Here is a 27,747-nt window from a genome sequence, read left to right on the forward strand (position 1 = left end):
AACCCCAGACCAGACAGCAATCTAATGCCATCGCTAGCGCCAAACAACAATACCAATCCCTTCAGGCGTAAAAACAATCGACTAAAATGATCCACCCTCCAGCGAAGCTAGGAAGGCATCCATGTCGTCCAGGTTTCCAATGTCCAAATTGAACATGTCCTCATCGAATTCCTACAAAATAGATGGTCAATCGCGGTAATCTCTCTCCACCCTCTTCGCTCCCACGACGGAAGCTATCTTACCATCATTTCCGCTTCCTGTACTGGCTCCGCCGCCCTCTCACCGGCCGGCGCTTCCGCACCCACATCTTCCTGCAACGGACGTCAGTAAGCGCAAGGTACCAAATCCGCAACTCAGGAATCTTACATTCACCTCCCCTTCGTCCGACCCTTGGCCTTCCCTAGCCGCCCGCCCTCCCAAAGACTGCTGCTCCGCCGGCTGCTCGATCACCTGAAGCGTCCGTCTGTCAGTAATAGCAATAACAATAACAATAATAATACCATCAGTAGTAGAAGGCCGATAACCATGCCTCATCACTTACAACTCCCTCCTTCTCACCCGACCGGCTTTCTCCTCCTCCTTCTTCTTCTTCCTCTCCTTTAGCCTTGCCCTTGCACTTGACCGAAGGCCGGTTCCACGGCTCCGCCAACCGCGCTTCGGACCCGACGCCGCGGAGGCTGTTGCGGCCGTACATGGTGGTGTTGAAATGCTCCTCCGGCGCCACGGTCGCGTTGACCCAGCCGGTCGAGGGGGCTTCTTTGGGTGGGCGGCCGCGGGGTTTGGACGCGGTTTTGGCGGGGCGTTTGGTGATGCCGGTGGACGGTTTGCTGCCTTTGATGGGTGGCTTGGTGGCGGTGGGGGGAGTGGGGGGAGTGGGGATGGGAGATGGCGCTTGTTGCTGGGTGGAGAGGGTGGGGGGGGTCTTGCTGTCGTTCCGGCGTGGGTGGGAAGGTGTGGTTGGCGGTTTGCTGGTGCGGTTGGATTGGTGGAGGGGCAGGAGGAGTTTTGGGGGGGGACTCCTTTGAAGGGCCGGCTGGGAGGCGCTGGCGGCTTTGAGGGAGGGGAGTTGGCCGTTGGAGGAGGTGGTTGGGTCGGAGCTTTTGAGACTCGACATTTAGGGGGAGAGGAGCATGCTGGTGTTGGGTGATTGGGGAGGAAGAAGCCGAAGGTCGCTTGTGGGTGTATGGGCGAGGTCTCAAGTTAGGGTCCATGGAAGAGGGACCAAAGTCTTGTTGGTACATCCTGGTATGCAATATGCAACGAGCTGGAGGTTGCTCGTAGGTGTTGCGGATAGGTTCCATGCTTTGGCTCGCGGGAGCGGAAGCAGGCTCTTGTTGCTGGACGTTTGGTTGAGGTCTAGCCTCATGCTGCTGTTGCTGTTGCGGGTAGTGCAAAATCGGTTGGTTCGGAGGCGTAGATTCTCCACAAGTGAAGAGGCCAGTGTCCGTGTACTGGCTCCTAGGAGAGAGAGCAGGCCACTGTTGCTGCATCCCTGGACTGAGAAGAGGGGCTAAAGTTGGGCTTGAATCAGGGATCGCCGCTCTTTGACCTACCTGCTGGGTGGGTTGAAAGCTCATGGCGCTGCGCGGCTGTGGACGTTGATCATGCAAGTCTGTAGGGTATCTGAAGAAGCTGCAAAGAGCTTTGGGCTTTTCGACCCCAACCTCGTTTGCCAGGTCATTGTCAGTGGCCGCGTCGAAGTCGAAAAAAGAATCGGCGGCGGTGAATTCGGTCATGGTGGGTAAGGGATTGGATGGCTGTGAAGTGAGGGATGTATGTGATTGTACAGTAGAATCTGAGAAAAAAGAGGGCTTGTAAAGTGTTCAGGGTAATCAAATTCTGGGAGATATTTTGATGTGTGCTGAAAAAAGACAGGAGATGCAGAGCCTTCTGCGGTATATATTTATAAAGGGATATTGGAAAAGGGAATAAAATCTCTGCACGAAGAAAAAATCTTTTACTTTTTTTTCCCAAAAGAGTCGCGACAATGAGCTCAATTGAGAGAGGTGCTGCCTCTGCGAAAGAAAAGTCGACGCGGACTTCAGCTCAAGTATTAACCACAACTTTGTTCCCAGAGTACATACTTCCTTCCGCGCCTTTCGTAAATTCTGGAGTGCCCAGACTCTTTCGTCTTGCCCGCCACAGCGACGGCGCTTTGGTTATTCACAATCTCATCCGATACATACAAAATCGTATAGGCATCCTTCTGATCAGTCACAGCAGTCTTAAAGCTATAGGCACTCAAAGCAAAGAAGTGTTCGCTCGAAGCTCCTTCTCGAATTGTAGTCTTGGCACTATGAAATGTCAGAGACGCGTCTGCCAAGATGCCAAGAAATCGAGAACCGGGTGAAAAATGCTCACCTTGACAAACATATAAATAGATGCCTAGCCCATAAGGCCGGGATGAAGCCGGTCCATGTCAACGTGATCATATTGAGAACTTTTGCTGAGTCACCGTCTGGAATTTGGTAGCGACTGAGGTAGGGATCAATAGTATCTTCTGAAAGGATGCGAGGACTTTCCATGGCGACGAGGCTGAGCCACTCATAGGTCTCGAGGGCCCAATCTTCGAAGTCGTCGTTGGAATCTGAATAAGGGGGAGGAATGAAGTTCGGTACACTGACTCTCTCCGTGATCTTCTGATGAGGTGAACAGTCTTTGGTCACTGGGTGGTGCTCGATAATCGGCGCGTCTGTCGCTGCTATACTGCACTCAGTGACACAATTGTCGTCGGTTTTTGCACTCGCAATAGCCTTACTGGGTTCAGAATTTGAATTGAGATCATGGAAAAGCCAAGTCACTGAATGGTTGAGAACATTCTTCAATGCCCATACGATCCTCTCGAAGCCTTTTTTCCCGTGCAGCATCGATGGTAATCGGAGATTTATATCGACTGCTATTGGCCCGAGGTTATTAAGCCATGACTTTACTTCACAGAGAGACCGTACCCACCGTATCGAGTCTTGAAATGCTTTCGTCCCGCGTCTCGGACAGGCTGGCCAACTAGGCCGCATCGTTCGTACTTATCTTTTGCGAGCTCGAGACGAAGTACGCCTGATATGAGGATCAGCCAGCACTCAATGGCACAGCTCGGAGAACAGCTACGCTCGGGGACTAACTTGCCGTCTTTGAGGGAATAGCGATCATCTACACCAGGACGGCCTTCGGAGAGCATCAAGATATTGCCTGCAATGAAATGAGCGATTAGCAGGATGACAAAAACATGAGGCGCAACATATGTATGAGAGCACAGAAAATTGTCGCAAGTACCAATCTTGATGTATCTGTTGAAGAAGTCACCCTCGAGCAATCCAGACAGAGGCATGATAACCCGAGAATATTGAATGTTGCTGATCTTCGCTTCGACCTCTTTCCAGACAACATCATACAGCTCTTGAGGGAGAACTAATTGAACCTACAATCTCCATTCAGTCGACCACCAGGCAAACGTCATTATAGCTTTCATACCGTGTGAGTGAATGGCTGGCCTAAGATGGTTGAAAATGGTTTCTTCGTGGATGGTGGTTGCTCAGGATCTACGAATGGAGGCAGGTTGCCGTGCGACACATACGCCTTTGACGCTGAGGTTTTGGATTCAAGGAAGCTGAACATGGTGGGTGAGAGGTAGATATAAGGATACTTGGGGGTTTCTATTTTCGAAGTTCTTCTCGTGGTGCTGTTCTGCCAAAGGAGGACTAGTCCAGGAACAGGAATTTAGCGCCCGAGCTGCATGAACAAAGACAAGGATTGTGTGCATGTCAAGTCGACTATTATCGACGACCCGACGAGTCCCTCGCACCTCATAAATTCGCAAATCTGCTTCTATGTTGTGTAGTTATTGTTCTTTTCAGCCTTCCTAAAGGGAATTCTTTGAAGCTATCCAAACCCTTGGCATCCACCCATTGTCTCTCTTCGCCCTCACAATGGCCCCACCCCACCCTCGTCGCCCCATAGCCAAAGACCGTTTCGCCGCCCTCTTCCCGACCCTCAAAGTCCAAACATACCAAGACCCTACCTCTCGAGGCCCAGGCTCCCCACACGTACGTACGTCCACCGCCCTCCCCTCCCTCGCCAATCCTCCTGACGCCCCACCAGAATCCGCACCATCGCCTGGAACCCCACGGGCCACCTGATAGCTACCGGCTCCGCAGATCGCACGCTGCGTATATGGAATCCTGAGAAGCCGCAGGTGAAGAATAGTACGGAGTTGAGAGGGCACACGGGGGGGGGTAGAGCGGGTTGCTTGGAATCCCACGAAAGAGGCGGAGTTGGCGTCCGTGAGCAGTGATGGCACGTGCAGGTTCTGGGATGTGAGGAGTAAGACGTGCACGGCGACTGTGCAGCTAGGAGGGGAGGGATTGACGATCGCATGGGCGGCGGATGGGAGCGTGGTTATGGTTGGGCGAAAGGTATGCTCCCCCTCTCCCTCTCCCTTTGTACTATCTACCCATCGTGTCCTCCAGCTAACGTGCAACCTACCCACCAGGACGATACCCTCATCCCCATCACCATCCACCCGACCCCAACCGCCCAACCCTCTCACGCCCCAGCGCTCCAAACAAACCAATGCACCTTCAACCACACCTCCCCACCAACCCACCTCCTCCTCACCCGCGGCGACGGCTCCGTAACCATATCCTCCTACCCCACCCTCCAAACCCTCCACACGTTGCACGCCCACACCTCCTCCTGCCTCTCCCTCGCCCTCTCCCCCACCTCCCGCTACTTGGCAATCGGCGGCTCGGACGCGCTGATATCCCTCTACGATACGACAGACTGGGTCTGCAAGCGCACGCTGACGAATCTGACCGGAGCGGTCAAGAGCGTGGGGTTTAGTTTCGATGGGAGTTTTGTGGTGGGAGGGAGTGACGAGGGGAATGTGCTCGAGGTGGCGCATACCGAGTCGGGCGAGTATGTGGGGAAGGTGGACATTGGGGCGAGCGGTGGGTGTGGGGTTGTCGCGTGGCATCCCGGGAGGTATTGGATCGCTTGGGCAGGGGAAGGGGGTGGGTTGAAGATTTTGGGGGCTGCTGGGGGACAGCTGTGATGAGTGCGGATTTTGCAGGTTTCCTGTTCCGTGTGGAGTGTGAAATGTTTGAGATAGCGAGCGGTCTTGATGCGATAGCGTTGAATTGAAGGCCGTTACGCGAAAAGATGCAGAACCCTAGACAGCGTGAGGCATTTTCGAAGTTCAGCATGGAAAGCATTGATATGCTAATGAGCGGTAGAAGCTATTTTATTTGCAAGCAACTATGCACATTCAGTCCATGTCCAAGCGGGACCATCATCTATGGAAACGCAGCGCTCAGAGTAGCAAAGCCCCCGTGTTGCTAGAACCATCTGCATAAAGCCAAGCTGCATACCTAAGCTAGTTCTTTCTTTCTCTTCCCAGCTGTCAGTCCATGCCGTCAATTGCACCTGTTTTTCATCATTATCGCCATTGAAAGGAAAAAATTGTTCCATACGCCGACCTCTAGCGCCAGCTGAGCGTAGAATCCACTCATAATTGATGCCAGAACGCCTGCTGTTCAGTAGAGATGCTGGGAAAGGCGCAAAGAGACGATGGCATCGTGTGCTGGAGGCACCATTATCGCGTCTAATGTCATGTACAGGGGACTTCATCCAAATGTTAATCTTGCTAAAAGTAATGGTATTGGAGGTTTGGAGAGATGAAATGTTGGTGGCGATGGGGGCTTCGTGGCCTTGCGTTGCCAGCGGTCATGATTTGTATTGGAGGTTGCTAGTGCCGTTAGACAGTTAAATTGCTGCCAAAGTAGATTGGGTGGTACTTTTTAGCCCACTGCCTTGTCAAGATCGAAGCTGAGGTTCGTGTCAGTGACAGCCCGGAAGACCGAGTACGAAGACCTACCTTTCAAGAACTTCTTGCTTGCATATTTCTTGAAGAAGGCTTCATGCTGGACGGGTTTGTGAAGATAGTCAACCATGAGCCGGAAGACCGGCTTGATCTCATCCTCGGTGTATCCCGAGTAGTGAGCAAGAGTTGCATCCTAAGTTGGTCAATATTGTCACATCTTCACCAAGAGAGCTCATCGGATTAGCATACCCATTCGCCTCGTTCGAGGATCAGACGCGAAAGAAACATCGACGCAGCAGCGATGTGACTCGGGTGGAAGGCCATAAACCTATGATCAACCAAGCTAACCTCGAGCAGGTATTTCCCAAGAGTACGCGTCTGAATGTCATAGTTGTCGGCCTTTGAAATTCTTCGGAGGAAGTTCATCGGGTTGGGATAGCTCAGGTCATAATTGAGCGCGGCCAACACGAATCGCTCTGCCTTCAAGATTTCTTCTTCCGTGAAACCATCATCGGCGACATGCTTGAAGTTTTGCACATGGGGTGAGAGAACCTCCTCATACTTGGAAGCGATGAACATGGCCGTAATACCTACGAGTTGCAGCTTCTCCAATTCTACAACTCTAGCGGACAAGAATCGATCGATGATGTTGATGGCGAGGAACATCGTTTCAGGTAGCAGGTGGAAGCGAGTGTGAACTTCTATCAGCCAGTCGACAAGAACGCCGCGCAGGTGCCACTCCAGGTTGTCTTGGAAGTCCATATAGTCTGGGTTGGGCATTGTGGCTTCCTCGAGGACCTTGAGATACTCGAAGATCTCGCCAACATATTCTGCCACCATGAGAGGGTCATCATAATCTTCCGCGTCCAGATCTACGACGCCTTGTTCAAAGGCTGTCTTGACTTCTGCCTCTTCTTGTTTCAATTCATCTTCAAAGATCTGTTTCTTGGTCTCCACGACCCGCTCCACCTCAGTCACAACTACTTTCTTCCTTGGTGGCTCATTCTCGGAGTCTGCTTTCTCTTCTTTGATTGACTGTTGGCTGCCAGTTGAGCCTGTGTGCCTCTTCTTTGCGGCGGCACCCATCACACCAGATCCACTTGCAGGACGCTTCAGCTCAGTTGATGCCGCTCTCTTGTTGTTGTCCTTGGCTCCAAGTATAGAGCGATTTGAATTCGTACGCGAGATCTTCTGTACTCCAGCACTGGCTGCAGCCTTCGACACAAGTCCGGCCTTCCCACCCAGAGCCTTCTTCCCTTCCTTCGAATCAACCACCTCGTTCTTTGTAACGTTACTTACATCACCCAGTGCTGCTCGTTTCCGTTGCCCTGGTGCAGCGCTCGCGTTTGATATGTTTGTGGTGGACCTCTTGGTTCCCAAGGCTTTCTTGACCATTGCTGCACCATCTTCCGGCACGGTCAAAGCAGCGGCTTTAGCTCTGGTTAGACGTGTCGAACCACCGTTCTCATCGTTCTCGTTGGTGACAGCACGCCGTATCGATCGAGCCTGTTGCCGAGTCAGCCTTCAGGTTGATCCTGTCAACATCCAATACTGATCGAGCCCCAGCTGGAAGCAAACTGGGTTCGCGTCTGTTAGGCATGCAATGACTTACTGGAGGCATGTTGATCTTCTGCAACCACTGAGTATCGCGATTGACTTGGTAGGTCTGTAAAGTTGGCTGAAGAACTCCAACGTTGGCTACGGTTTCGCGGATCTTGTTCTGTGTGACAGCCTACGGGATCGAGGACATGTCAGCCTGAAGGGCATTCCAAAGCAACGATGTGTTCACTTAGTATATGCGGAGCGAGACAATATGGGGGACCGGATTGCTGCAGTTGGGGAAGACAGGGTAGTATTTCTCCGAATTTTGGCGCCTGGTACCATATGGCGGCAGCGGTTGCGATATCGAAGTATGGTCACGACAAAATTGAAGAAAGCTGACAGCTCAAGTCAAGAGGCCCGAAGTCTGCAACAACCTTCGAATGGAAGTGGTGTTGGAGACCACGGGTGTGGAAGGGTTGGTGGAGAGGGTGGGTGGTGATTTTGGAGACGGAGCGTAGAGGTAAACAGCACGTCGCCCTCTCTGCGCTAGCGGGCGATTGGCGTTTAGCAACAAACACCGAATGTAACCGAAGATGCAGAGTAAGTACAGGTCAATGCTGCGAGATTATGTTGTAGGAGGTGCCCACTGAGATGTAGAGTAGGATGTTGAGGGTCATGTACTTTGGAGAAAATATTTTGCATTTCTCAAGCTTCTCCGTTGCTCTAAAGGTCTTGCATAGCAACCTCGCAGCAACGCGAGAATTCTTGCGCTATGCCATATCTAGATCATGACTAATCATGACAGGGATCTTGAGTATCCCACGCCGATTGTGGGCATTCAGAGCCTTCAGAATGCGCATTTCATCGTCGGATAGCCGAAGCTATTCCAAGTAGAGCTTAACTATCACGATGTTGCTGCTTCGGCTGCTTCGACAGCCAGTTCAACGCTGCCAAAGCCTCCACACATTCTCTCGCCGGCTGTACCCTACAGAGATTCTTCCACCTCCAGACCCATTGATTGCCAGAAATGAAACCCTAGGCGTCCAATCTCGGCCACAGTATACACCAGAAGAAAGGGGTGTCCCAATACTACGAACCTACAAGCCTCGCACGCCAGGTCTACGACATTTGAAGCGGCCCATCAATGACCATCTCTACAAAGGACGCCCCTACCTTCCATTGACCCATCCAAGAAGAGGTCAGCATATTGGAGGAAGAAACAGTCATACGGGCCAAATCACTGTTAGACATCGCGGCGGAGGTCACAAGAGGAGGATACGGACCGTTGACTTTCAACGACTAGAGCCGGGAAAACATCTAGTGGAGCGGATCGAGCATGACCCAGGGCGCAGTGCTCATATTGCGTTACTTACTCGGACTGTGGGTCAGACGAAAAGTTATTCATACATTGTTGCGCCACAAGGTATGAGGGCTGGGGAGGAAGTGGAAAGCTTCAGGCAGGGAATACCTGAGAGGCTGATACGGGAGCTGGGGGGTGTTCACGATGCTGGCATGATAGCGGCAAAGACTGCATTCAGAGGAAACTGTATGCCACTCCATATGGTACCGCCTGGCAGCATTGTCTACAATGTCGGTCTCAGAAAAGGCGGGAAAGCACAGCTGTGTCGGAGTGCTGGGACTTATGCGCAAGTGATCAGTAAGAACGAGGGCGATCCAAAAAAAGCGTTATATGTGGATGTAAAATTGCAGAGTGGGGAGATCCGGAAAATTCATCGAGATTGCTGCGCGACCATCGGGACTGCCAGTAACGTCAACTTTCACCGGAGACAGCTTGGGAAAGCAGGTCGAAAACGATGGCTAGGTATTCGGCCCACAGTCCGGGGTGTCGCCATGAATGCGGCAGACCATCCTCACGGTGGAGGTCGAGGGAAGTCGAAGGGCAATGTGCACCCAGTCAGTATCTGGAATCAATTGGTACGTATAGCTGCAATCCAAGTTCGAGAGAGAAGCTAACAGTCTTGCAGACCAAGAGTGGCTACAAGACCAGGACGAAGTCGAATGTGAACAGGTTCGTCGTTTTACCTCGCCCGCGGTCGCAGGGAAAGAAAGCCAAGGCAAAGAAGAAGAAGAAGGCATCATGAGCATTTGGTACCTTAATGCAATGGGTCTCTGTGATCAGCAAAGTCACCTACGTCCATACTTTGACACTATTGGCTGGAGATCAAGGTGTAGATCATTGGCGGGATCCTATCACGACATACAGCTTCAGCAGACAGCTTGTGGAGTGGAGACAGACAGCTTGGGTGTCCATGCACCCTTTCTTCCGGGTTGCAGGAAGATGGCATATGATTGAACCGGCAGACAAGGATGCTTGTTCTGTCCAGGCTCACGCAATGCGCTTCCGTCTTGCCAATGAGTCCCATTCGAGGTTGTCCCTCCCTCATCACAAATGGAACCGACGATGTGACATATCGAGGCAACCATGTACATAGTCAATACAGAGGACATGTCAAGAAGACAGGCAAACTCCCTGTCAGCGCATTATCGTTTAACAACCGGGTCAAGCAACTTGATACAGCACAAAGCACTCCCTCATCTTTTCCACATCTCGAAAAGTTGCTTAGTCTGGATTCACAGCCTAAGATCCCGAAAGATGCTCATCCTTTGATGTGCAATATGCAGCCTTTGGTCGTTTCTTCAGTACCGTTATCCCTGAAAATGATATTGATACTTAATAAGCCTGTCCCACCAGCATTGCAATGGTGCTACATATGACACAGCCTCACCGAGACGCTACCTCATTGCAATAGATGGCTTCGGGCGCTACTCCATTCTTAGACCTCGTTCGCTGCGGGCCTCATGAGTCTTCGTTCCATCTGCCATCCCACCATATTCCTAGTATGAGGAGTCTGACCTCAAGTGCTTCATTGAGCCAAATCCTACACATGAGCATCGCAAAGCCATGTATATGAATCGAATACCACGACAACAAAGAGACCGAGCCCAGTCCTCGAGGTTTCTTCCTCTGAGAAATCTGCAATGACCGAGGACATTCATCTTGAGCGTGACGATGGATTCACCCGAATCCATTATCCAGATACTTCATGCATCAGTGAGGCAGATTGCAGAATGAGGAAAATGAAACAATCCTCCGGCACCATGGGGGCGAAGCCTTAGAGTGTTGATAAACGCCAGTCTAGATTGGGCACGCCAGTCTTAGCTGATGCAGACTTCAAATCCTTCGACAACATGAAAACAACTTAATTCCCACCCAGAATCTTAAGCGTTCCTTCTCTTTCTTTTTCTCACTTGTCTTGTGTTGCGTTTTTGAAATTTAGCCAAAGGAACGGCTACTGTTTATGGAATTATGGCGTCGCACATATTGAGCCTCCCTGTCTTTTTATCGCTACTGCAGCATGGAGCTGTCGCCCAAAACTCATTATGTACGCACTTGCAGCCCAACTGTTGCTTGTCATTAACAAAAGCAATGAAAGCCTCAGCAACGAGCGGTAACCTTTCGATTATCACTCCTACGATATCTACAGGCACATCACCAACCATTACTGCCTCCCCCTCCCTGACTCAGGCTAGCAAACAATCGTCAAATTGTAATCCATGCCAAATCATCATCGCTTTTGACGGTCTCAATCGCAATTACTGGTATACTTCTACTCTTCCGGTGTTTCTTCGGGGTCCAAGTCAATGTCATCAGGACTCCAGTCATCCCATGGATATCTTTCGTCCTCTCTGTAAAGCTCCTTCGAACCAAGTGTCATTCCTGTGGGAACAGGCTGGTCTGCAGCGCCAGGTTTTCTGTCGACGAGGACCACATCCCTCACATCTTGCGGCGGAGTTGGCATCTCCAAGTCAATCGACTGCACCTTTTCAATTAACGCTGAGTGCGGCAAGGGTTTTTCTTGCTGGGAAGTGATGTCACATACCGATGGTTGACTGGCGATATCATCCGCAAGACTGATTTCAATGTGCATGGTGGAAATGGGTATTGTAGGTAGCGAGGCTATGCAAATTGATGATTTGGAAAGAGTGCTCTTGGGGAAAAGAATAGGAATCCAGCCTTCTCTGCGGTTCATTTGCGAACTGTTTCGGCCGCCTTCTTTGGCCTCCTTGCCTCGTTGCCCTAACATTGCATATTTAGCGTATCCAAAACCCTCTGGAATGCTTGGCACGGGAGATCTTTCACCCCAATTCGTACTGTAGCATAGAAATCTGCCCGCAAAATCATTCAATAACACTGCTATCGTTAGTATAGGTCCCAAAATGGAAAAATGAAGCTATACTGAAGTCTTGGCAGGTTCCTCAGCCCCCAAATCGCCATGCCTCTTCCCCTTGGTACTTCTGCTCAGGCGAAGGCCGAGCATCTTCCTGATTCGTATTGAAGGCCTCTCGCAAGTAGCCAAAGAGATCCGCTATTCTCTTAGTACTGTTTATAGCTAGGATCAGCGCCTACAGATGTATCGCACTATAGGCCCTCTACCTCACGCCCTACCTGATGGCCGCCCCCATCAAGGGGCGGCGACGGCGGCGGTTCGGTGGCTGCTGCGTTATTGGTGCGTTTGTAAGACGTGGCTGAGGTTTGTATAGCTTCAAAATTGTCCAATGCGACTATTTGCGATATGGCTATTTGATTTGAATGATGAGATTTCTATGCTACAGTACGAATTTGGGTGTGTGGTGTGAAAGATCTCCGGTGCCAAGCATTCCAGAGGGTTTTGAATACGCTACATGGGAGGCGTGGACGTGAACTCCATGTGGTGTTCGCTATTATAACCCTCTCAAACGCAGGTTGCTCTAGATTTAGAAACCCTGACGCACACTCATCCTACAGGAGCTCCTGCCAAGATCAGTGGGAGGCATTATCTATTTGAGCCTGGGAGGAGCCTTCGACATTGAAAGCCATCAACTCGACCGTGATCATCTCCTTGCGAGACAGGGGATTTGCTAATTCTTGAGATTTGATCCATCCTAAAGAACTTTAAGCCTTGTCTGCGCATTAAATGCCATGACCTCTCGGCGCTGGCGAAGTAAGTCAACTAAATCTGAACAGCAGTCTTCACGTATGCAATTCTACCACAATTCTACCTTCCATATCGTGCATGCCATATCCATGGTCCGCTAAATTTCGCATTGGAATTGTCCGTTGCAGCCTCGCTATGAGAGACGATACCAGAGGCGATGAAGCCAGCTCCGGCGGCTTCGACTTCTCCTCGAACTTAGATGCAATTCTCCAACACCGGGTTCAAAGGAAGTCGGCTGCTCGATGGGCGAGAAATCTGAGATTCCTCACATTTGCTGGTGATGAGATTCACACAGACGCCAAAGTTTCAGAGGGATCCGACTCAACGAAAGAAGTGCACTGGGGCCGATGTACTCGCTGTGAACTGCGAACTCCGCCTGCGGCAGGACACATATGTGCTACCCATGCTCAATCCAATAACACCGACATAAAGACATACGAGAAGCGGGCCAAAGAGTATACTGATCCTTGCATACATGTGGAAGATGCGTCTTGTGAAGAGTGTATGCAGATACCCCTCTTTCCAAATCATGGTAAGGCGACGAATTTCCGCATCAGAAGGCTCAAACCAAAGGGCACGAGGCCGTCTGAATTAGGGATCTGCACTCACTTTGTGGCTGTCTCCTACTGTTGGTCCAGCGCAAGCGCTCGAAAGTCAAGTGAGTCTAGCACGGAGGGCAAACAGTATCAGGTCCTTGAGGAAGATATGAAAACAGAGCGTCCCATACGCGCTCCAAAAGATACCATTGATCGAGCAGTGAGCTTCGCCGCCCAGAATGGATATCGAATGATTTGGATCGACCAGGTAATTTACTCTTCTGGTTTATCATCCTAAACTTCACCAGCCCTAACACAATGCAAAGGAATGCATCGAGCAGGACAACGAGAATGAGAAAGAGCTGGGTATCCAAGCGATGGACTTTGTGTATGTCAATGCGCAGATTTCCATTGGTTTGTTGCAAGCAACACTCGAACAACGCCATCTTGACGCTCTGCTACTATTTTTCGAATGGAAGATTGGGTCGGGTATGCGACGTCGTGGACCTCGCCCACTCAAACAGTGTCGAAGTCTCCGAATAAAGAACCTTGCTGAAGCTTTGAGCATGATTGCAATGGACAGATGGAATACGCGGGCATGGATTCTCCAAGAAGCCTTCGCGTCAGGTGGTAACATGATTCTTTTATTCCCTCGAGCAAAGGAGACGGCTGTCAGAGGCTGGAGTCTGATCTGCCACGATCTGTCTCTCACCGAAATTGGCATCAAGCTTGACATACTACAGAGGTGTATTAAGCAATCCGTTGGCCTCTTCACCCCCAAGCCTGACAGCAGTATCCCCATCAAGCTTCCGGAATGGATAGAGGCCTTGAAACGTCTCACGTGGTTCCAGCCCGAGACAAGCACTCGGCACATGTTCAATTTCTGGATCAATGATGCCAAGCCTAGACGCACATGCAATGCCGCTGTGGCGATGTCCTTTTTGAAGCACCGAGACAATGATCGTGTAGCCGACAGACTGGCCATACTTGCAAACCTATGCGATTATAGTCTGCGGCTGAATACTGTGGAACTAGAGAAGTCTCAGGGTCGTCTGAGCGTCTGTGTTCTTGCACTGGCTATAGCAAACGGAGATTTTTCATTGCTCTCACCAGAGTCATACCATATTCCTCGTGGATTGGACGTCAGTATGCTTTTCCAAACAGTCCATGCGACCAGGAACGAACATTTACTAACAGCGAATAGCCCGGAACAAAGGCGACAAGAAATTTACCTGGGTTCCTCCCAACGTGACGCAGCTCCAGTATATCAGATCGAGGACTGCCGATGCTGGAGGAGCGACTCCCGGCCGAGTCTCCCCCGTCTCTTACCGGGTAACAAACGAAGGGCTCTCAATCCGGGGTTCCATGTGGAAGATCGATCGTTTTGTTGAACTGCCGTCTATAAGACACAAGTACAAAGAGTCCTGGGCCAGGCTGTGGCGCCCGAGTACAAGGATCGAGGAGCAGTCCTTGGAGGTGACGGAAAAGCCCTACATCTTCCAGCAACTGTCTAGGGCTCACTGGCGGGCAGTCACGCATATTTTCTTTGAAGTGATTGAACTGCTTCACGAAGAAAACCCAGATAAGTGTAGCAGAGGCCGTATGGCATTCTGTGACGAATGCCGATTGGAGAAAAGAGAGATTTCTGGAATCCGTCGCCGAGTTCCCGGAGCAACTGACAGTTGAGAAGCGTAAGGGTATGTTCCGTTTAGAACAAAGCACGGATGGATCTCTTGAGCACAAGTGGTTGATTGATAGGATCATGCTCCAAGGAGGCCTATGGATTGGCCGACGGGTGCGACTTTCTACCGATCATGAATCCAGTGATGGGACACCCTGTGGATATGGCGAGAGTGACGCCGTGTCTGGCGAGGATCAAGTCAGCTGTGCTACCCAGGATCAACGGCTGGAAGACAAGTTCCGCTCTCCTGCTCAGGAGCATACAGCACCGAACATAGAGGCGCCTAGAGCTGTATCAGCTTTTCAAGCTGATGACGTCGCCAGAGAAGCAGGTCAGCCATCTCCTCTGGCGTCCGTTGATGGGTCTATGGTCCCGGCAACCCCGCACTCCGGAATCAAATTGTTTGACTCTCTTCGCGAATCAGAGAAAGCCCCTAAAACCCATTCTGACTATCAATCCACGCTTTCCATGATGATGAAAATGCACGATCACATGGCAATTACGAAGGATGACAGTGAGGGAGAGGTCGATGACCCTACCGATCCCGATAAGGCCTTCAGGTTCTTACCGGAGAATTTAGCAGACTTCGTTGCATTGATAAACAATATGGATGGTAGGAATTCTCAGACGTCTCTTCGGCAACAGCGCGCAGTCTTCGACATCGAGGGCGACATGTCAGGACAGGTTTTGATACTGACCCCTTTCCAAAAGCGGTTGGAGACGCTACCTCGGCCTGAGACTCGGAGTCTGAGCGTGTCTTGGGTGGTGCAACCTGTTTCAAATCTTGTCGGATCCAAAGACAGTCGAAGATCAGAACTCTTTGGAAATGTCGAAACGCTGAAAACCTCAGGGATGGTTCGTGGAATGTGGAAATATATGGTGCAACCTGAGGACGGATACAATCTAGTATAGACTCGCAAGCTACACAAAGTACTCAAAGAAAAGCTTTACATGTTTAGGATAAGGCATTACCATGAGTAATGTTGTGACGCTTGAGAAGAGTCCGTCTTGTTGGCGTTACCTACAGCAGCACCCCTAAGCATTATTTGCGTTTAGGTGTCTGATCGATATCTAATGACAGGGGTTGATACAGTCAGGTTTCGCTTAAGGAAGACAACTCATTGAATCGCCGATGATTTGAGTATTGACGCACATCTCATACCTGCGGAGTTTTCCCCCCAATTCCTCCGCCCAAAGATCAGGGATATATCCCGGCCATACCCCCACCGCCCCCGACTGGGCGCCGCCCTACTAATGTTCGAATGGGTTGTTGCCGCCCCGATCAAGGGTGTGCTTGTGCGGATTCTACCGCTTATACGGTTTTCCGTTGCCGAACACCTGTTTGCAAATTTCCCCTTGCGAAGTCAACGCCCTTTGTGACTAGATCGGGATCCGAATCCTTACAATGGTGTTGGCAGCGGTGCAAATCGTTAAGCTGTCACCCTACAAATACGGAACATCGCGGCAATGATGTCAATCCTTCAATCTTCCATTCTTTCAGCTGTACAAGAATAGACCAACGTTGTGCCATGGTCGCCCTTGGCGTTCCGCTGCGATGAAAGCTTGGGGATTTCTTTATATACTGATTCCTGACATGACTTGGTCTTGACCAGTTTTCTTTTCTTTCCTTGCTGTGTCTGCCTCTCAACTTCGGCCGCGGACCCTCCTCAACCCATGGCGGATGTTCAAGTCCACACATCAGTCGAATTATCCGAAATAGAGTCTCTCGCTACCACTGCTGCATCCAATGGAAGACCGCCGAGTCGACATCAACCAGCAAAATCTGCCGTCGACCGAGTCAGTCACTCGCTTGGGAAGCTAAGTCGAAAGAAGAATCTCAAGGTATTGGACCTTCTGGTCGTGCTGGTAACTTGGATATGCCTTGCCATCGCAGTCATCGCCATCACGCCTCGTTTGGATGTTGCTTGGACGCTTCGACTCCAGCATCAACTTCAAGTTATAGGCCTCATGCTCAGCATCATGAGTCAGTGCCTTCAAATTCTCGCTCCAAATTTATGGATCATGGTAGAGGCTTGGTGTAGCAAGCCCAAATTACAGAATTTTGATGCTATTTTTCGGAATTCGATCATGGTATCGAATGCTCACTTGATTTGGCGAGCTCTATTGCTGGCATTCATCGTTTTGCCAATAGGCCTCAGTCTGGCGTATAAGGTCTTCGTGGGAGGACAGAGTACGCATGATTTCGGCAACCATACAAGTTGGTACGGTATGACAGGAGCCCCTGGGCTGACAAGAAACACTGTATTAAGATTTGGTCCTTCGTACATGACCAACGCAACACTACCTTTCATTGCGGCTTCGGCAGACTTCGAGACTCTGCCATCGTTTCCGCAGCCGTACGGATTCAACAATCTCGTCATCTCTAACACATCCTCCGCGTTTCTGGACGCCCCACTACCAAGTCAGGTTCCGCTACTTCAGCAGAGCTTGCACGAGGACACTACCAGTACCTTCACGCTCACCGCAGATGTGCACGCAACGGTCACAACATACAACCACTCCATCGAAACTAGTCGAGATGATGACGCTTTCTGGGACTTCTACCTCAACCAGATGGGCTTGAATAGCGCACCAGATTCTTTCTCACTCGGTATATCCTGGATCGACCTAAGCAGCGGCAAGACTCTGGGCATACTCACCGGCAACCAGACAAAAGACGCGTCGTGGATCATTTTATCATTCTTTCAACAAAGCGATCATTTGAATTCTTCAGATATCTGGATCCCTGCATTCCGAGCCAACGCATTCCTATTTAACACTCGTCGCGAAATCTGCAACGCCACATGGCATATCACGTACAACTCTATGCAGCTCACCGAAGGCAATTGCTCCGTATCATCGCCGCTACCAAACCAAAAATCTCTCTTCACTACCAACCTCGCTTTCAGCACTTACTACATGCCCAGTCTGGCCGAATACCTAGCACCGCTCTCGACGCCAAGCAGTGCCGCCGCGACCGAGCAGAACGTATACGAATGGGGCAACCAATGGTTGATGTCAACATTCACGACTACCGTTGCAGGGATGTATTGGTCGCGGTTGACCGCCCTTCTTGGACCCGACAGCTACGTTAACGGCACGATTCCGGCGTACAATGACGAAGTCAACTACACAATCCCCGACACGCTGCCGTCGAACAGACAAACAATGAATCCTTCCTGGGCCCTTTACGTCGTGCTTGGCGTCCAGCCTGTCCTCATCAGTCTCATATTCATCGCTAGCTTCGTCCTGAGCTACTTCTCCGCCGTCGACGGCGCCAACTTCGGTATCATCGCCATCCTTGCCGGAGCGCGAACGGAGACTTTGAAGCTCTTCGATGGGGCATCGTTCTCGGGTACGCTCAAGAAGCCCGTGGGCATACGGATCGACACCATCACGACGAGACACGAGAACGAACCACAGATAGAGTACGCTTTCTACGACGATGGCATCCCCCCGGAGCCGTCCGCCACAGCAACCTGGCGACACCACTTTATGCCGTCCCGCTTCGACACGAGGAAGAACACCGGGTACCACAAAGTTGATGTGTAGCCTAACGTCTTGAGTTTCTGGCTATATGTGGGTGATCTTGGCGTGGAGAAAGAACCACCGCTTGGGTTACGTGTGCGATGTATCTACGGAACTCCACGGCTTTGTGGTAGCATTCTACGTTCTTCCTGATCGGAATGTTAGATAACTCGGTTTTCGCTCCAAGACATACTATTTTCTAATTGCCCTCAGCATTTCTCCAGTACGCTAATCAAAAACCATCCTCCTTCATCGCGTTCTCTCGCCCTCAAGCGAACCGAATAAGGATTTTCATTTCTCGTCAGGGAAAGGATTCTGCATCAATCATCTTCGTTTCCCCGAATCAGATGTTATACTACACAACACAAAATCACGTTGGCCACCGAATTGATGCCCCCGTCCCTTGCCCCAGCCTCCAGCCTATCCATCCCCGGCGAAAAGCCTTCCTAGGGCCCTCACGACGACCACCTTGTCCCATCTCAGCCCGCGTCTCAACAAAACCTATCGACCTAGCAGTATCCGGGGTCGCATATTCGGAGCAGCCGCCGATCGGGCCCGGTTTCCCACCCTTGCGGGCAAACCTAGCGGTTCGTGAGCGGGGCGAGCTTTCGAGGGGCTCGAAATACGGGAGGATGGATGGATGGATGGACGACTTACGATGTCCCACCGGTTGAGAGAGCAGGCCCCGCTGGCCGCCTGGAGACGTACGAGGATTTCCCTCCTGCACGTCCACTTAGATTGCCAGCGCACGTTTTTCGGATACGGCTGACGATGCAAAGGCAGTGCTGTAGCTTGGGAGGCAGAGGGGAGCGAGGGCGGTGAATAGCACGTTGATGGGTTGAAGGAGGGACCCTTGCTAAAGGAGTGTGCTGGGGGCATCACGATGGGTTTTCAGAGCACCCCGAGTCAGAGGGAGAGTGGCGGCGTTGGTATCTGTCGTAGGTGGATGACACGCTGCGCGGATAGGCTGCACGACACGTCCTGGCGAATGGCAAACCCGCCTGTATGCTCTAAATCCAAACGAGATCACAACAACTTGAAATGTTCATTGATGATGAGCATTGTTCATAATTGCTGTGCCGGAGTAGCCGCCGGTTGAGATTCGAGGTAAGATCGTCCACTTGTCGGTCTGCGTCGAAGGCTATCACGTGGGCTGGGAATTACCTCGGCGAGGTAAGCCAATGGAATAGACTGGAGAGAAGAGGCAATGGATGTACCGTTCTTGGATGGCAGTTACAGACGGCAAGTTGATCTCTGCACACCGGTGGGATCTGTGACGCGAAGCGGCTTACGCTCATACGCGTATCTACTCCGTTCGTCGGCCAATAGCATACATTTAAAAGTCCGTTGTAGGCGACAAACCAGAACGACAGGAGCAGTTGAGGGCGCAATTGGCGACAAGGATTTTGAAAAGTAGCCACGTTGTTCCTGACCCTTTCCAGTTGATTCCGGAGTCCGATGTGACGGTACCGAAGCCTTGCCACAACTTGGATATACCACGATCATTTATCGCACCTCCACGAGTGGTTAGACCTAGCAAGTAGCTAGCAACGACTAGCGCGGTTGAACAACTGCGAGGATCGAGGACATCGGCTTGGTGCCGTTGATCGGCATGGGCTTACGTGGGGTAGGAGAGCGAACTTGTCGGAAGGTGGCTATGGCTGTATCCAACGCCTGAGAATGATACACCAAAGGCAATCAACAAGGCCTGTAGTTGCGAAAGAGTCACACTAATAAGGATATGCCCAGTCATCCATCGTTTCAGGCTTGGACTCAAGAACACCAGCCGTAGCGGTATCTCTCTCAGGTCATCGTTAACTTCTCCCGAGGCCTCTTGTTAACATGGTCGCTGCCGGCCAGACACGTGTTCTCCGTGGTGGGATCGACCCCAGATAAGAACGACTCTCTCCCATCTCCCAGGATCACCAATGGCTGGTAATCCTCTTTCAATGTCAGAAGTAAACAAACGCACTTGACAATGTTGCTGCTTATCACGATGGCCATTAAGACTAGGCTAAACTGTATCTTACAGCGTTGCTCGATGGGGCTGGCTAAGACAGGATCGGACTGGCAATCGAGTGCCATTCACATGATCCGCAATGTCCCAAATTGCGTTTCCTTCATGAGATCTATCTTCCGGAGCAGTTCGCAGTCTTCAAGTCCTGGTCGCCGTAACAAGTCCAACCATATTGCTCGTGCTCAGAATTTGAACGATCAACAGGGGCGGATCAATTCGAGATCGGTGTTGCCGAACGAGTGATCCGTGGCTGCGGAAACGGAATCATTCTGCGAAGACCGCGTTGTCAATGCTGCGCTACTGTAAGGCAAATGCAAGGGTATACCAGAAACTCCCATGAGCCCCCAGAGAGTGGCCCGTCCACGTGACATACCTTGGCGAATCGATGCGGCCTTTTTTTAACGGTAGATTTACGGTTCCTGTACGCTTTTTCAAAATCAACGTACTTCTAATAGAAGGGTCCTCCGCCTTTAGGCGATGAGGGGTTTTATACGTGTCTAGGAAGTTACGGTTGAATCTCTAGAAACGTTTTTTTGAATCTGAACAAATCTTCCCCATTGGGACTCGCTTGCGAGCTGCGGATGGAGTACTGCGTACTCGACTTATCAACAACGCATTTGGAACTTTGGACCACATATCTACGGCGCTGACAGTAGAGTACGAAAGGCCTCAATCTCTCAACGACGAGCGTGAGAGGACGACTCCTTGGGTCTGGGGGCGCAGGTATGCACAGAAGGGCGGGAGGGTGAAACAGGGTCATGTCCGGGTGGCTCGGCTTTGTGGATATTCTTTGGCATGAGATCAGGGATCTTATTGCTCCGTAGACAAGGAAAGTGTTAAAGTTGACAATTATTTAATGACAAACAAAGTGTAGCAGCTTCATGAAGAGTACTAGTACGGAAGACACGAAGGTCCCTAATGGCCCCCACCAACCCCCCGGTTCATTAGGGTTTACGGGTTCACCCGAGTCACCCGAAGCTGCCGCTTTTCGAATGAGTAAGTAAGGTTAAGGTACCTTAAGGACGGTAGCTTAGGGCTTGCAGCACTGGTACGATAGCCCACACTGGTGATGCATCCGGGTGATGCATTTCTTGGGGACTTCTCATTCAGTGTCTGGGCTTAAGGAAATACCCTGCAAGTTTGCGACACGTATCAACCATACGCAACGGTAAGATGGGACTCCTGCATATTGCGATCCGACCTTGCAGAAACAGAATCCTTCCGCCCTATGATTCAAGGGTGTGAGGCATATTCCTTGCTGCACGTCAATAACACCATGTGCCTAAAGCCATTCTGCAACACTCGGATCCGACTGCCTAAAAGCGGTTTGGTGCAGGAACCGGATCCACCAGTCTGGGTACCTAAAGGTGGGAACAGTTTCCTTCAATCAATCGCCTCGGATGCATGTCAGACGTTCCGTTGCAAATCACGAGCATGGGTGAGCTATTGTGCCCTCACTTGTGCCCTGAGTAGCCAACAGAGAGGGCAGAACGTTCGCATCGAACAGAATCATCGGTACTCTCCAAGAATCACACGATTGTATCCTCGGCATCCGTTTGGTCGCATAATCTGGGCTTGTTTATGAGTGCCTGTGGACTGATCGAGCTACTGCTCTCAAGGGAAATAGTCTTCGCTCATCTTTCCACTCATTGAATTAGAGGTCTGCAGAGCGAGTAGACACTGGCGATCAACGCCTTATCGAGCACATCCACGGCACAGACTGGTCAAAGCATGCATGGTCAGCCCACTCTCAGTCCACTCTGCTAGTGCAGCCGAGAATTGAATCTTCTTGGGGGTCCAGCACGAATATACCCACCGACTGAACTGTTCTAACTGTACATTGATGATACCATAACCGGCATCGATTGGTGGCTACCTCCGAGCCAAGAGGATGAATTTTCCGGCGGTAAGAGTACCTTGCAGAGGATCGCTCCGTGGTCTTCTACACCGCAACCATGAATCGAGTCTGAACCAGGGCAAGAGATGTGGTAGGGTTCTACGAGACTGTGGTCATGTGCATGATTAGCATTTCGCAGGCCTCTGATAACTGACATTTGGTAACCGTGTTGCGGTATCAATGGTGCGGGGTATCGGAGTCTACTTGTGGTTGGAGGAATGACTTCCATCGTACCAAACTTTCCGGTTTCTGGTACAGAAATGTTTTGGCGGAGGGGGAGGCTCATTGCTGAATCCCTGCCGATGGGAGCGTACCGAAACGTCTCCAAAGTCCTGGGTGGAAACGAAGACTATTCATTGTTACATTCCATCCCTCGTAGCAGCAGTGGTGGCAGTATCGAGATGATAAGAGAGATACAATACCACTGAAGCATGTCTTCATGTACGGAATACGCGCGCCAACCAAGACGGATTTGTAAAGAGTGCGGACAGTTGCAGCCGTTCCTCTCGCCTATTTATATCTGCTGAAAGAAGAAAGAGCAAAACGACAAGGCTGCTTCTTGAACTCCCATTCTATCGGTGTCCGACCTCTTTTTTCTTTAACCCCCCCTCCCACTCCCCTCACACTTCCAAGCAGTCCACGAAGCCATAGGTACCGTCAAAGTCAGCAAAATGGAAGAAGATCGGGGCTCCATTCTGACTTCCAATGTGCTTGCGTTTGGCATCGCCACTTTCTGTTTTGTCACCCTCCGAATCAGCTTTCGTCTCTACACTAGGAAAACATCCACTTCAGACTGGGTTCTTGCAGTCGCACTAGTAAGTCGTGCTCTGCCACCTACCTCTCATGGCGGAAGATAATGCATGGATCCGTAGCCTCGGAATGTTGGCCGTCGAGGCTGATGATGTCGTGACAGGTTTCATCGCTCGCCCAGGATGCTTTCAATGCAGCCTGTGAGTTGTGTCGCCTTTGCGATTATTCCCTTCAATGTGATCAATGCTGATGTTCATCTTCAGGCGTCACGCAATGGGGCTATGGCCATCACAACCGAGATCTCTCGGTGCGCATTCGCTCTTCGCCAGAGCCACTGAAAGTGAGCCGCCCATTACGTGCAAAGCTCGTGCAAAGCTCTGAATTACTTCCAGCTTCTTTGGCTGAACCAGGTGTTCTTCAAATTGACCACGATGTCGACGAAACTCTCCATCTGCCTCATTTATTTCCACATCTTCAAGAGGGCGAACTCCCGCCTGATCCGAGCCACGCGCATGGTGACATATGGCACGACTCTCCTCATCGTCGGGTATTACGTACCGGCTTTCTTCGTCAGCATCTTCCAGTGCACTCCCGTATCCAAATCATGGCATCCCAAGCAGCCGGGACCCTGTATCGACCTCGACAACTTCCGTTTCTACACCGCGGCCGCCAACATCGTCACCAGCGTCCTCGTGATCGCGACCCCTCTGCCCGCCCTCGGCAAGATGCGGCGCACCCGGCCCGAAGTCACGGAACTCATGGGACTGATCCTCCTGGGGATGGTGTAAGTGGCGGTGTTGCCCCCGAGACGACCGACCGGAGACAGCCCGCTGAACCCACCGCAGTCACACGGGCTGCACGATCGCCCGGCTGGTCCTCATGGTCTACCCGGATCCCGCGACCGGGACCGACCCGCAGTGCAAGTTCCGCTCCCTTCCGCCGCATTCCCGCCCGGTGGTTTTTTAACCGTCTCCCAGGGGCCAACGTCAACCCGTTGACCATCGCCATCGTCGAGATGGACGTCGGCATCATCGCCGCCTGTCTCATCGTCATGCGTCCCTGCTTCGAGGCCATCCACAACGCCGTCCGGACGTCCTGTCGCTTCCCCGGACTGTCCTCCGCGAGGAGCGATTCCGACACGATATCCTCCCGGGTCGCGAGCGCACTGCGGGATAAAGGCGTCGTCCGGACCGTCGTTTTGGAGCTGGAAAGTCAACCCGGCTCGACCCGTGTGGTCACGCCCAAAGACCTGCTGTGATGGACCCTTCCCCCCAAGCCGGTCGTCCCGGCTTTGGGCTACCTTCTGTGAGTGCTGCAAACGGTCCGCGATCTTACGTCGATAAAGGTGCCTATTGTCTATACGATGTCGGACTGGTCAAGCCTGTGTGGCTGCTGGGCAGAAGTCCCCGGATGTGGGCTTGGGGCATTTTTCAACTGGGACAAAAAAAACCGTATGACAAATGCTGGGATAGGTTATAGGAAACAGACTGGCTTCCTGTAATAGGAGTCGAATTTAGATACTCGCTCTGTTTCCCCCGTGACGCAACACTGTCCCGCACCGGACGCAGAAGCCAATTCTAGTCGTACATCCTCTCTCCATTAGCAACCCTCGTGACTACAGACATTGCCAGCTAGACAGCGATTTAGAATCCCCCCCTACATAGGTGCTCCGTGACGGATACCTAGACCGTCATCAGCATCTCCCGCCGTACTAGTACCTGTAATCCCAACAGCCTCACCTGCAATGCCGATGCCGAAAGTCCACCCCCAGTTCCACGCTGTCATTCACAAACTTGGTCCCCACGATATCGTCCACCGCGGTGCCATTCTCCACCCAGTGCACCAACGCCGCCAGCACGTTGTTGGCCCTCGCAAAGGGCACGCCCGCCGCCGACGCCCCGCCGCCCTGGCCCATGACCCAGCCCCCCGGGCCCGAGTCGCAGTGGAACATGCCCGGGACGCGGAAGAAGCGGAAGAAGGCATCGAGCGCGTCGGAAGGCGCCGGCGTCCCGCGCGAGAGGTGGTCGTAGAAGCGCTCGGTGTCGTAGCTGGTGATCTGGTTGTCCTGACCGCCGTGGTAGAGGAGCATCTTGCCGCCTCGGTTGCGGAACCCGCAGAGGCGGTCGGGCCAGGTGCGGATGTCGGAGGGGTTGAGGGTCTCGGCTTTGGCGGCGTCGTGGATGTCGAAGGTGGCCGCGTTCCAGGAGGGGTCGTAAACGACGTATTTGAACCAGCTCTGAAGGGGGGAGGTGTTAGCGAGGGTGCCGGAGAACCTCCTTTTGGGATGTTCGTTACCTCGGAGTAGCTGAATGGCTTTCCGGCGTACAAGTTCTCGGCGGCCAGGATTTCACTGCCAGGCTGCATCGCGGGGTAGATAAGGTTCCCATCCTCCCCGTAAAAGGGGCTGAATATCTTCCGGACCGTTTCCACCTGGGTTGACGTTAAACAGTTTGTAGAAGCGTTCTTTGTACACAGCAGTGCTTCGGGACGGAAGCTGCACAGATTGGGATCCTCGATGATACCGTCCATGACGCCATCAAGGCCATCACACTGCTTTAGGACTTCGTCATGTATCAGGGTCGTCCAGGATGCCGTCGAAATAAAACCGGAAGAATTGGCGGAACCGGTGATGGGAAAGAAACTTGCTCTCCAGGATTGCAGATTGTTGAAGTCCAGGGCAGGAGACCCTGCTACAATGCCATCGAAATCACCCGGAAACATGTCAGCGGCTTTTATACCTTGACGTCCTCCAAGGGAGCATCCGAGGTAATAGGACTTCTTATAAGCCTTGTCATAGAAGAGGTTGGTTAGTTTCTTGCCAGCAACAGTAATCGTGTGGAGCCTTCAAGATGGACAAGGTTAGCGACACTCGCTGACGTGTACAATGGAACCGCAAGGCGACAAACGAGGACCACGCACGATCTCCAAGCAAAGTCGGTAACTACATCCGGGTTATGGTACATTGTAATAGCAGTGGTGCCATTATGACCGTTATTCGAGCCAACAGAGGCAAAGTTGTTTTGCGTAGTGTACGCGAGATCCTCATATTTGATACCTATATTGACTCATCAGTGCTCTCACTCAAACAATAACATCATTACCGCACCACGCCCTGCAGTACGAAGAAAAGAAAAAGAAAAACTCACACCCGTCTATGCCTCCATTACCCGTGACTAGGAATCGGTGGCTCCAGTCTTCCGGAAGCCATAGTTCGAATGATATACTGGATCTGTTCGATGTCGGTATGGACAGTCCCACACGACAGATATCCACCGCAACTATTTGACTTGGTCGAGCACACGTGGGATCGTTATCCGGGAGAGTGAGATTCGTGCCCGCCGCAACATACGTAAGCAGGTGACGAGTACTGTTGTATATGTATGCTTCTGGCGTAAAAGATACACATCTGTCCTGGAAACTGAATACTGCATGAACTGCCAAGGGAAGGCATAGCGTCAGAAACGCTACGAGGCTTATGCTGCGAGCCATGCTCTGCAAAACTGTCCCTGCGGCTTCAGTTGAAGGATAGAAGATCACCGTGTCCCACAGTGAATCAAGATCCAGCCCTCTAAGCGCTCGCACTCGCTTAGTACTCTAATCCTTCACCCACGACTGAGACGCACGAGTCTCCCTGGGGAACATGCAGACTGCTGACTAAGACTTGGCCAATTGAAATTCATCAGTGCAGGCACCATTAGCATCAATAGGTCGCCAAATGATTCTCGGCTCAGCTACTTAAGTACTCATATGTTACCAGAGAATGGCAAAAAGGTCGACGCAAGCTTCATGGCTGGCGCATGGGCATCGCCGCCTGCGCTCTCTTGGCTGCAGTGGCCCTGACTGCAGATACTGCCCTAACGGTTCGCCCCTTCATGAGGTACGGAATTCAAGGAGGCGCTGGAACAAACCAGCATGGAAAGCGCTTTTGATTGATTGATTGATTACATCATACTACCCTGAAGTCTTACCCTAGTGGCCGACTATGCGAGTTACGTAATCTATCTGATCCTTTCGATCAATCGTATAGTCTCAAATAAATAAGGCTATATAAGTCACCGTCATAGTTCTACGTCTTATTATACTTGATTCTTAGAAAGAGATATATTCTATATCGCTAAGACCCTCTCGTCTTAATTATATTCTTCTTTTTAATCGTCTACTCTAGTAAATTCTTATTATTAATTCTTATTAAGAGCTTAATATTATCTAATAAATCTAATATTTCTTATAAAGTTCGTCGCTATAGAGGCGTAGTATAACTTTATTAGCATATTCTTATAAGTAATAACTCTCTCTTTTATCTTTCTTCTTTCTTCGATTTATTATATTCCTCGCTTCTTACTAAATAGTTTATATTTATAAAGAATATATTAAATCATCTACTTCGCTTTATACTCGTATTCTTTATTTTCTATATTTAATATTTATCGATTATAAAGAAAGATCTTAAAATCTATTTTCTCGATTTTTATTTATATTATTAGCGACGTCTTAGCGCGCTTAACTCTCGAATATAGAAGTTATATTTATTTCGACGATATTAATTAAATTCTTCTAAGAATATTATCTCGCTTCTTATTAACTTATTTAATAGTTTATTATTTTATCGCGTAGTCTCTAATAGCTATCTTAATTATTAATATTATTCTTATCTATATAATTAATAATTAGACTATTTTATTAATATTTATCTTTACTCTTTTATTATAAATTACTTACTCTCGTTAGCTAGTAATCTTCTTCGCCTCTCTATTCGCTTATTTATTATTATTAATATTAATATATATTAGAATTTAGTATAATTCTATTACTATCTCGAGATATCTTAGTAAATTAATAATCTATACTATCTATATTATATAGATCTACTTTAAATATTTATTTAAATCTTCGATAATTTAAATTAATATTTAATTATTTATATTTACTATAACTCTACTAAGTTATAATCTTATTTAATATATAATTATTATAATTAGAGCTT

The 27,747-nt window shown here is 50.5% G+C and overlaps 12 protein-coding genes across 12 annotated transcripts; 6 read left to right on the forward strand and 6 right to left on the reverse strand.

Moving 5' to 3' along the window:
- Positions 1–81: 81 nt before the first annotated feature.
- Positions 82–534, reverse strand: HO173_005064 (uncharacterized protein; the record flags this gene model as incomplete). Its single annotated transcript, XM_037306982.1, has 3 exons — positions 82–171; positions 243–311; positions 367–534. The coding sequence occupies 3 exons, from the start codon at positions 532–534 to the stop codon at positions 82–84; spliced, it is 327 nt and encodes a 108-aa protein (XP_037166106.1).
- A 65-nt stretch (positions 535–599) lies between these two features.
- On the reverse strand, positions 600–1,736 carry HO173_005065 (uncharacterized protein; the record flags this gene model as incomplete). Its single annotated transcript, XM_037306983.1, has 1 exon — positions 600–1,736. The coding sequence occupies one exon, from the start codon at positions 1,734–1,736 to the stop codon at positions 600–602; it is 1,137 nt and encodes a 378-aa protein (XP_037166107.1).
- A 317-nt stretch (positions 1,737–2,053) lies between these two features.
- HO173_005066 (uncharacterized protein) lies at positions 2,054–3,612 on the reverse strand (the record flags this gene model as incomplete). The annotated part of the gene is made up of 5 exons (XM_037306984.1): positions 2,054–2,294; positions 2,362–2,896; positions 2,953–3,186; positions 3,271–3,415; positions 3,469–3,612. 5 exons carry the CDS (start codon positions 3,610–3,612, stop codon positions 2,054–2,056), a joined length of 1,299 nt encoding a protein of 432 aa, XP_037166108.1.
- A 311-nt stretch (positions 3,613–3,923) lies between these two features.
- Positions 3,924–5,047, forward strand: HO173_005067 (uncharacterized protein; the record flags this gene model as incomplete). The annotated part of the gene is made up of 4 exons (XM_037306985.1): positions 3,924–4,044; positions 4,152–4,206; positions 4,301–4,409; positions 4,487–5,047. 4 exons carry the CDS (start codon positions 3,924–3,926, stop codon positions 5,045–5,047), a joined length of 846 nt encoding a protein of 281 aa, XP_037166109.1.
- A 671-nt stretch (positions 5,048–5,718) lies between these two features.
- HO173_005068 (uncharacterized protein) lies at positions 5,719–7,436 on the reverse strand (the record flags this gene model as incomplete). The annotated part of the gene is made up of 5 exons (XM_037306986.1): positions 5,719–5,740; positions 5,790–5,820; positions 5,870–6,008; positions 6,065–7,321; positions 7,428–7,436. The coding sequence occupies 5 exons, from the start codon at positions 7,434–7,436 to the stop codon at positions 5,719–5,721; spliced, it is 1,458 nt and encodes a 485-aa protein (XP_037166110.1).
- Positions 7,437–8,266: 830 nt separating this feature from the next.
- HO173_005069 (uncharacterized protein) lies at positions 8,267–9,459 on the forward strand (the record flags this gene model as incomplete). Its single annotated transcript, XM_037306987.1, has 2 exons — positions 8,267–9,292; positions 9,343–9,459. The coding sequence occupies 2 exons, from the start codon at positions 8,267–8,269 to the stop codon at positions 9,457–9,459; spliced, it is 1,143 nt and encodes a 380-aa protein (XP_037166111.1).
- A 1,527-nt stretch (positions 9,460–10,986) lies between these two features.
- Positions 10,987–11,463, reverse strand: HO173_005070 (uncharacterized protein; the record flags this gene model as incomplete). The annotated part of the gene is made up of 2 exons (XM_037306988.1): positions 10,987–11,193; positions 11,260–11,463. 2 exons carry the CDS (start codon positions 11,461–11,463, stop codon positions 10,987–10,989), a joined length of 411 nt encoding a protein of 136 aa, XP_037166112.1.
- A 1,026-nt stretch (positions 11,464–12,489) lies between these two features.
- HO173_005071 (uncharacterized protein) lies at positions 12,490–15,483 on the forward strand (the record flags this gene model as incomplete). The annotated part of the gene is made up of 4 exons (XM_037306989.1): positions 12,490–13,158; positions 13,217–14,036; positions 14,095–14,366; positions 14,473–15,483. 4 exons carry the CDS (start codon positions 12,490–12,492, stop codon positions 15,481–15,483), a joined length of 2,772 nt encoding a protein of 923 aa, XP_037166113.1.
- Positions 15,484–16,245: 762 nt separating this feature from the next.
- HO173_005072 (uncharacterized protein) lies at positions 16,246–18,123 on the forward strand (the record flags this gene model as incomplete). Its single annotated transcript, XM_037306990.1, has 1 exon — positions 16,246–18,123. One exon carries the CDS (start codon positions 16,246–16,248, stop codon positions 18,121–18,123), a length of 1,878 nt encoding a protein of 625 aa, XP_037166114.1.
- Positions 18,124–22,684: 4,561 nt separating this feature from the next.
- On the forward strand, positions 22,685–23,729 carry HO173_005073 (uncharacterized protein; the record flags this gene model as incomplete). The annotated part of the gene is made up of 5 exons (XM_037306991.1): positions 22,685–22,828; positions 22,927–22,963; positions 23,027–23,103; positions 23,156–23,547; positions 23,609–23,729. 5 exons carry the CDS (start codon positions 22,685–22,687, stop codon positions 23,727–23,729), a joined length of 771 nt encoding a protein of 256 aa, XP_037166115.1.
- A 49-nt stretch (positions 23,730–23,778) lies between these two features.
- Positions 23,779–24,021, forward strand: HO173_005074 (uncharacterized protein; the record flags this gene model as incomplete). The annotated part of the gene is made up of 1 exon (XM_037306992.1): positions 23,779–24,021. One exon carries the CDS (start codon positions 23,779–23,781, stop codon positions 24,019–24,021), a length of 243 nt encoding a protein of 80 aa, XP_037166116.1.
- Positions 24,022–24,498: 477 nt separating this feature from the next.
- On the reverse strand, positions 24,499–26,252 carry HO173_005075 (uncharacterized protein; the record flags this gene model as incomplete). The annotated part of the gene is made up of 4 exons (XM_037306993.1): positions 24,499–24,999; positions 25,059–25,605; positions 25,683–25,818; positions 25,910–26,252. The coding sequence occupies 4 exons, from the start codon at positions 26,250–26,252 to the stop codon at positions 24,499–24,501; spliced, it is 1,527 nt and encodes a 508-aa protein (XP_037166117.1).
- Between the last annotated feature and the right edge of the window lie 1,495 nt (positions 26,253–27,747).

The sequence above is a fragment of the Letharia columbiana genome (genome assembly GCF_014066305.1).
Source record: "Letharia columbiana isolate WasteWater2 chromosome Unknown Sc0000013_s0, whole genome shotgun sequence".
In the NCBI taxonomy this organism is placed as follows: domain Eukaryota; kingdom Fungi; phylum Ascomycota; class Lecanoromycetes; order Lecanorales; family Parmeliaceae; genus Letharia; species Letharia columbiana.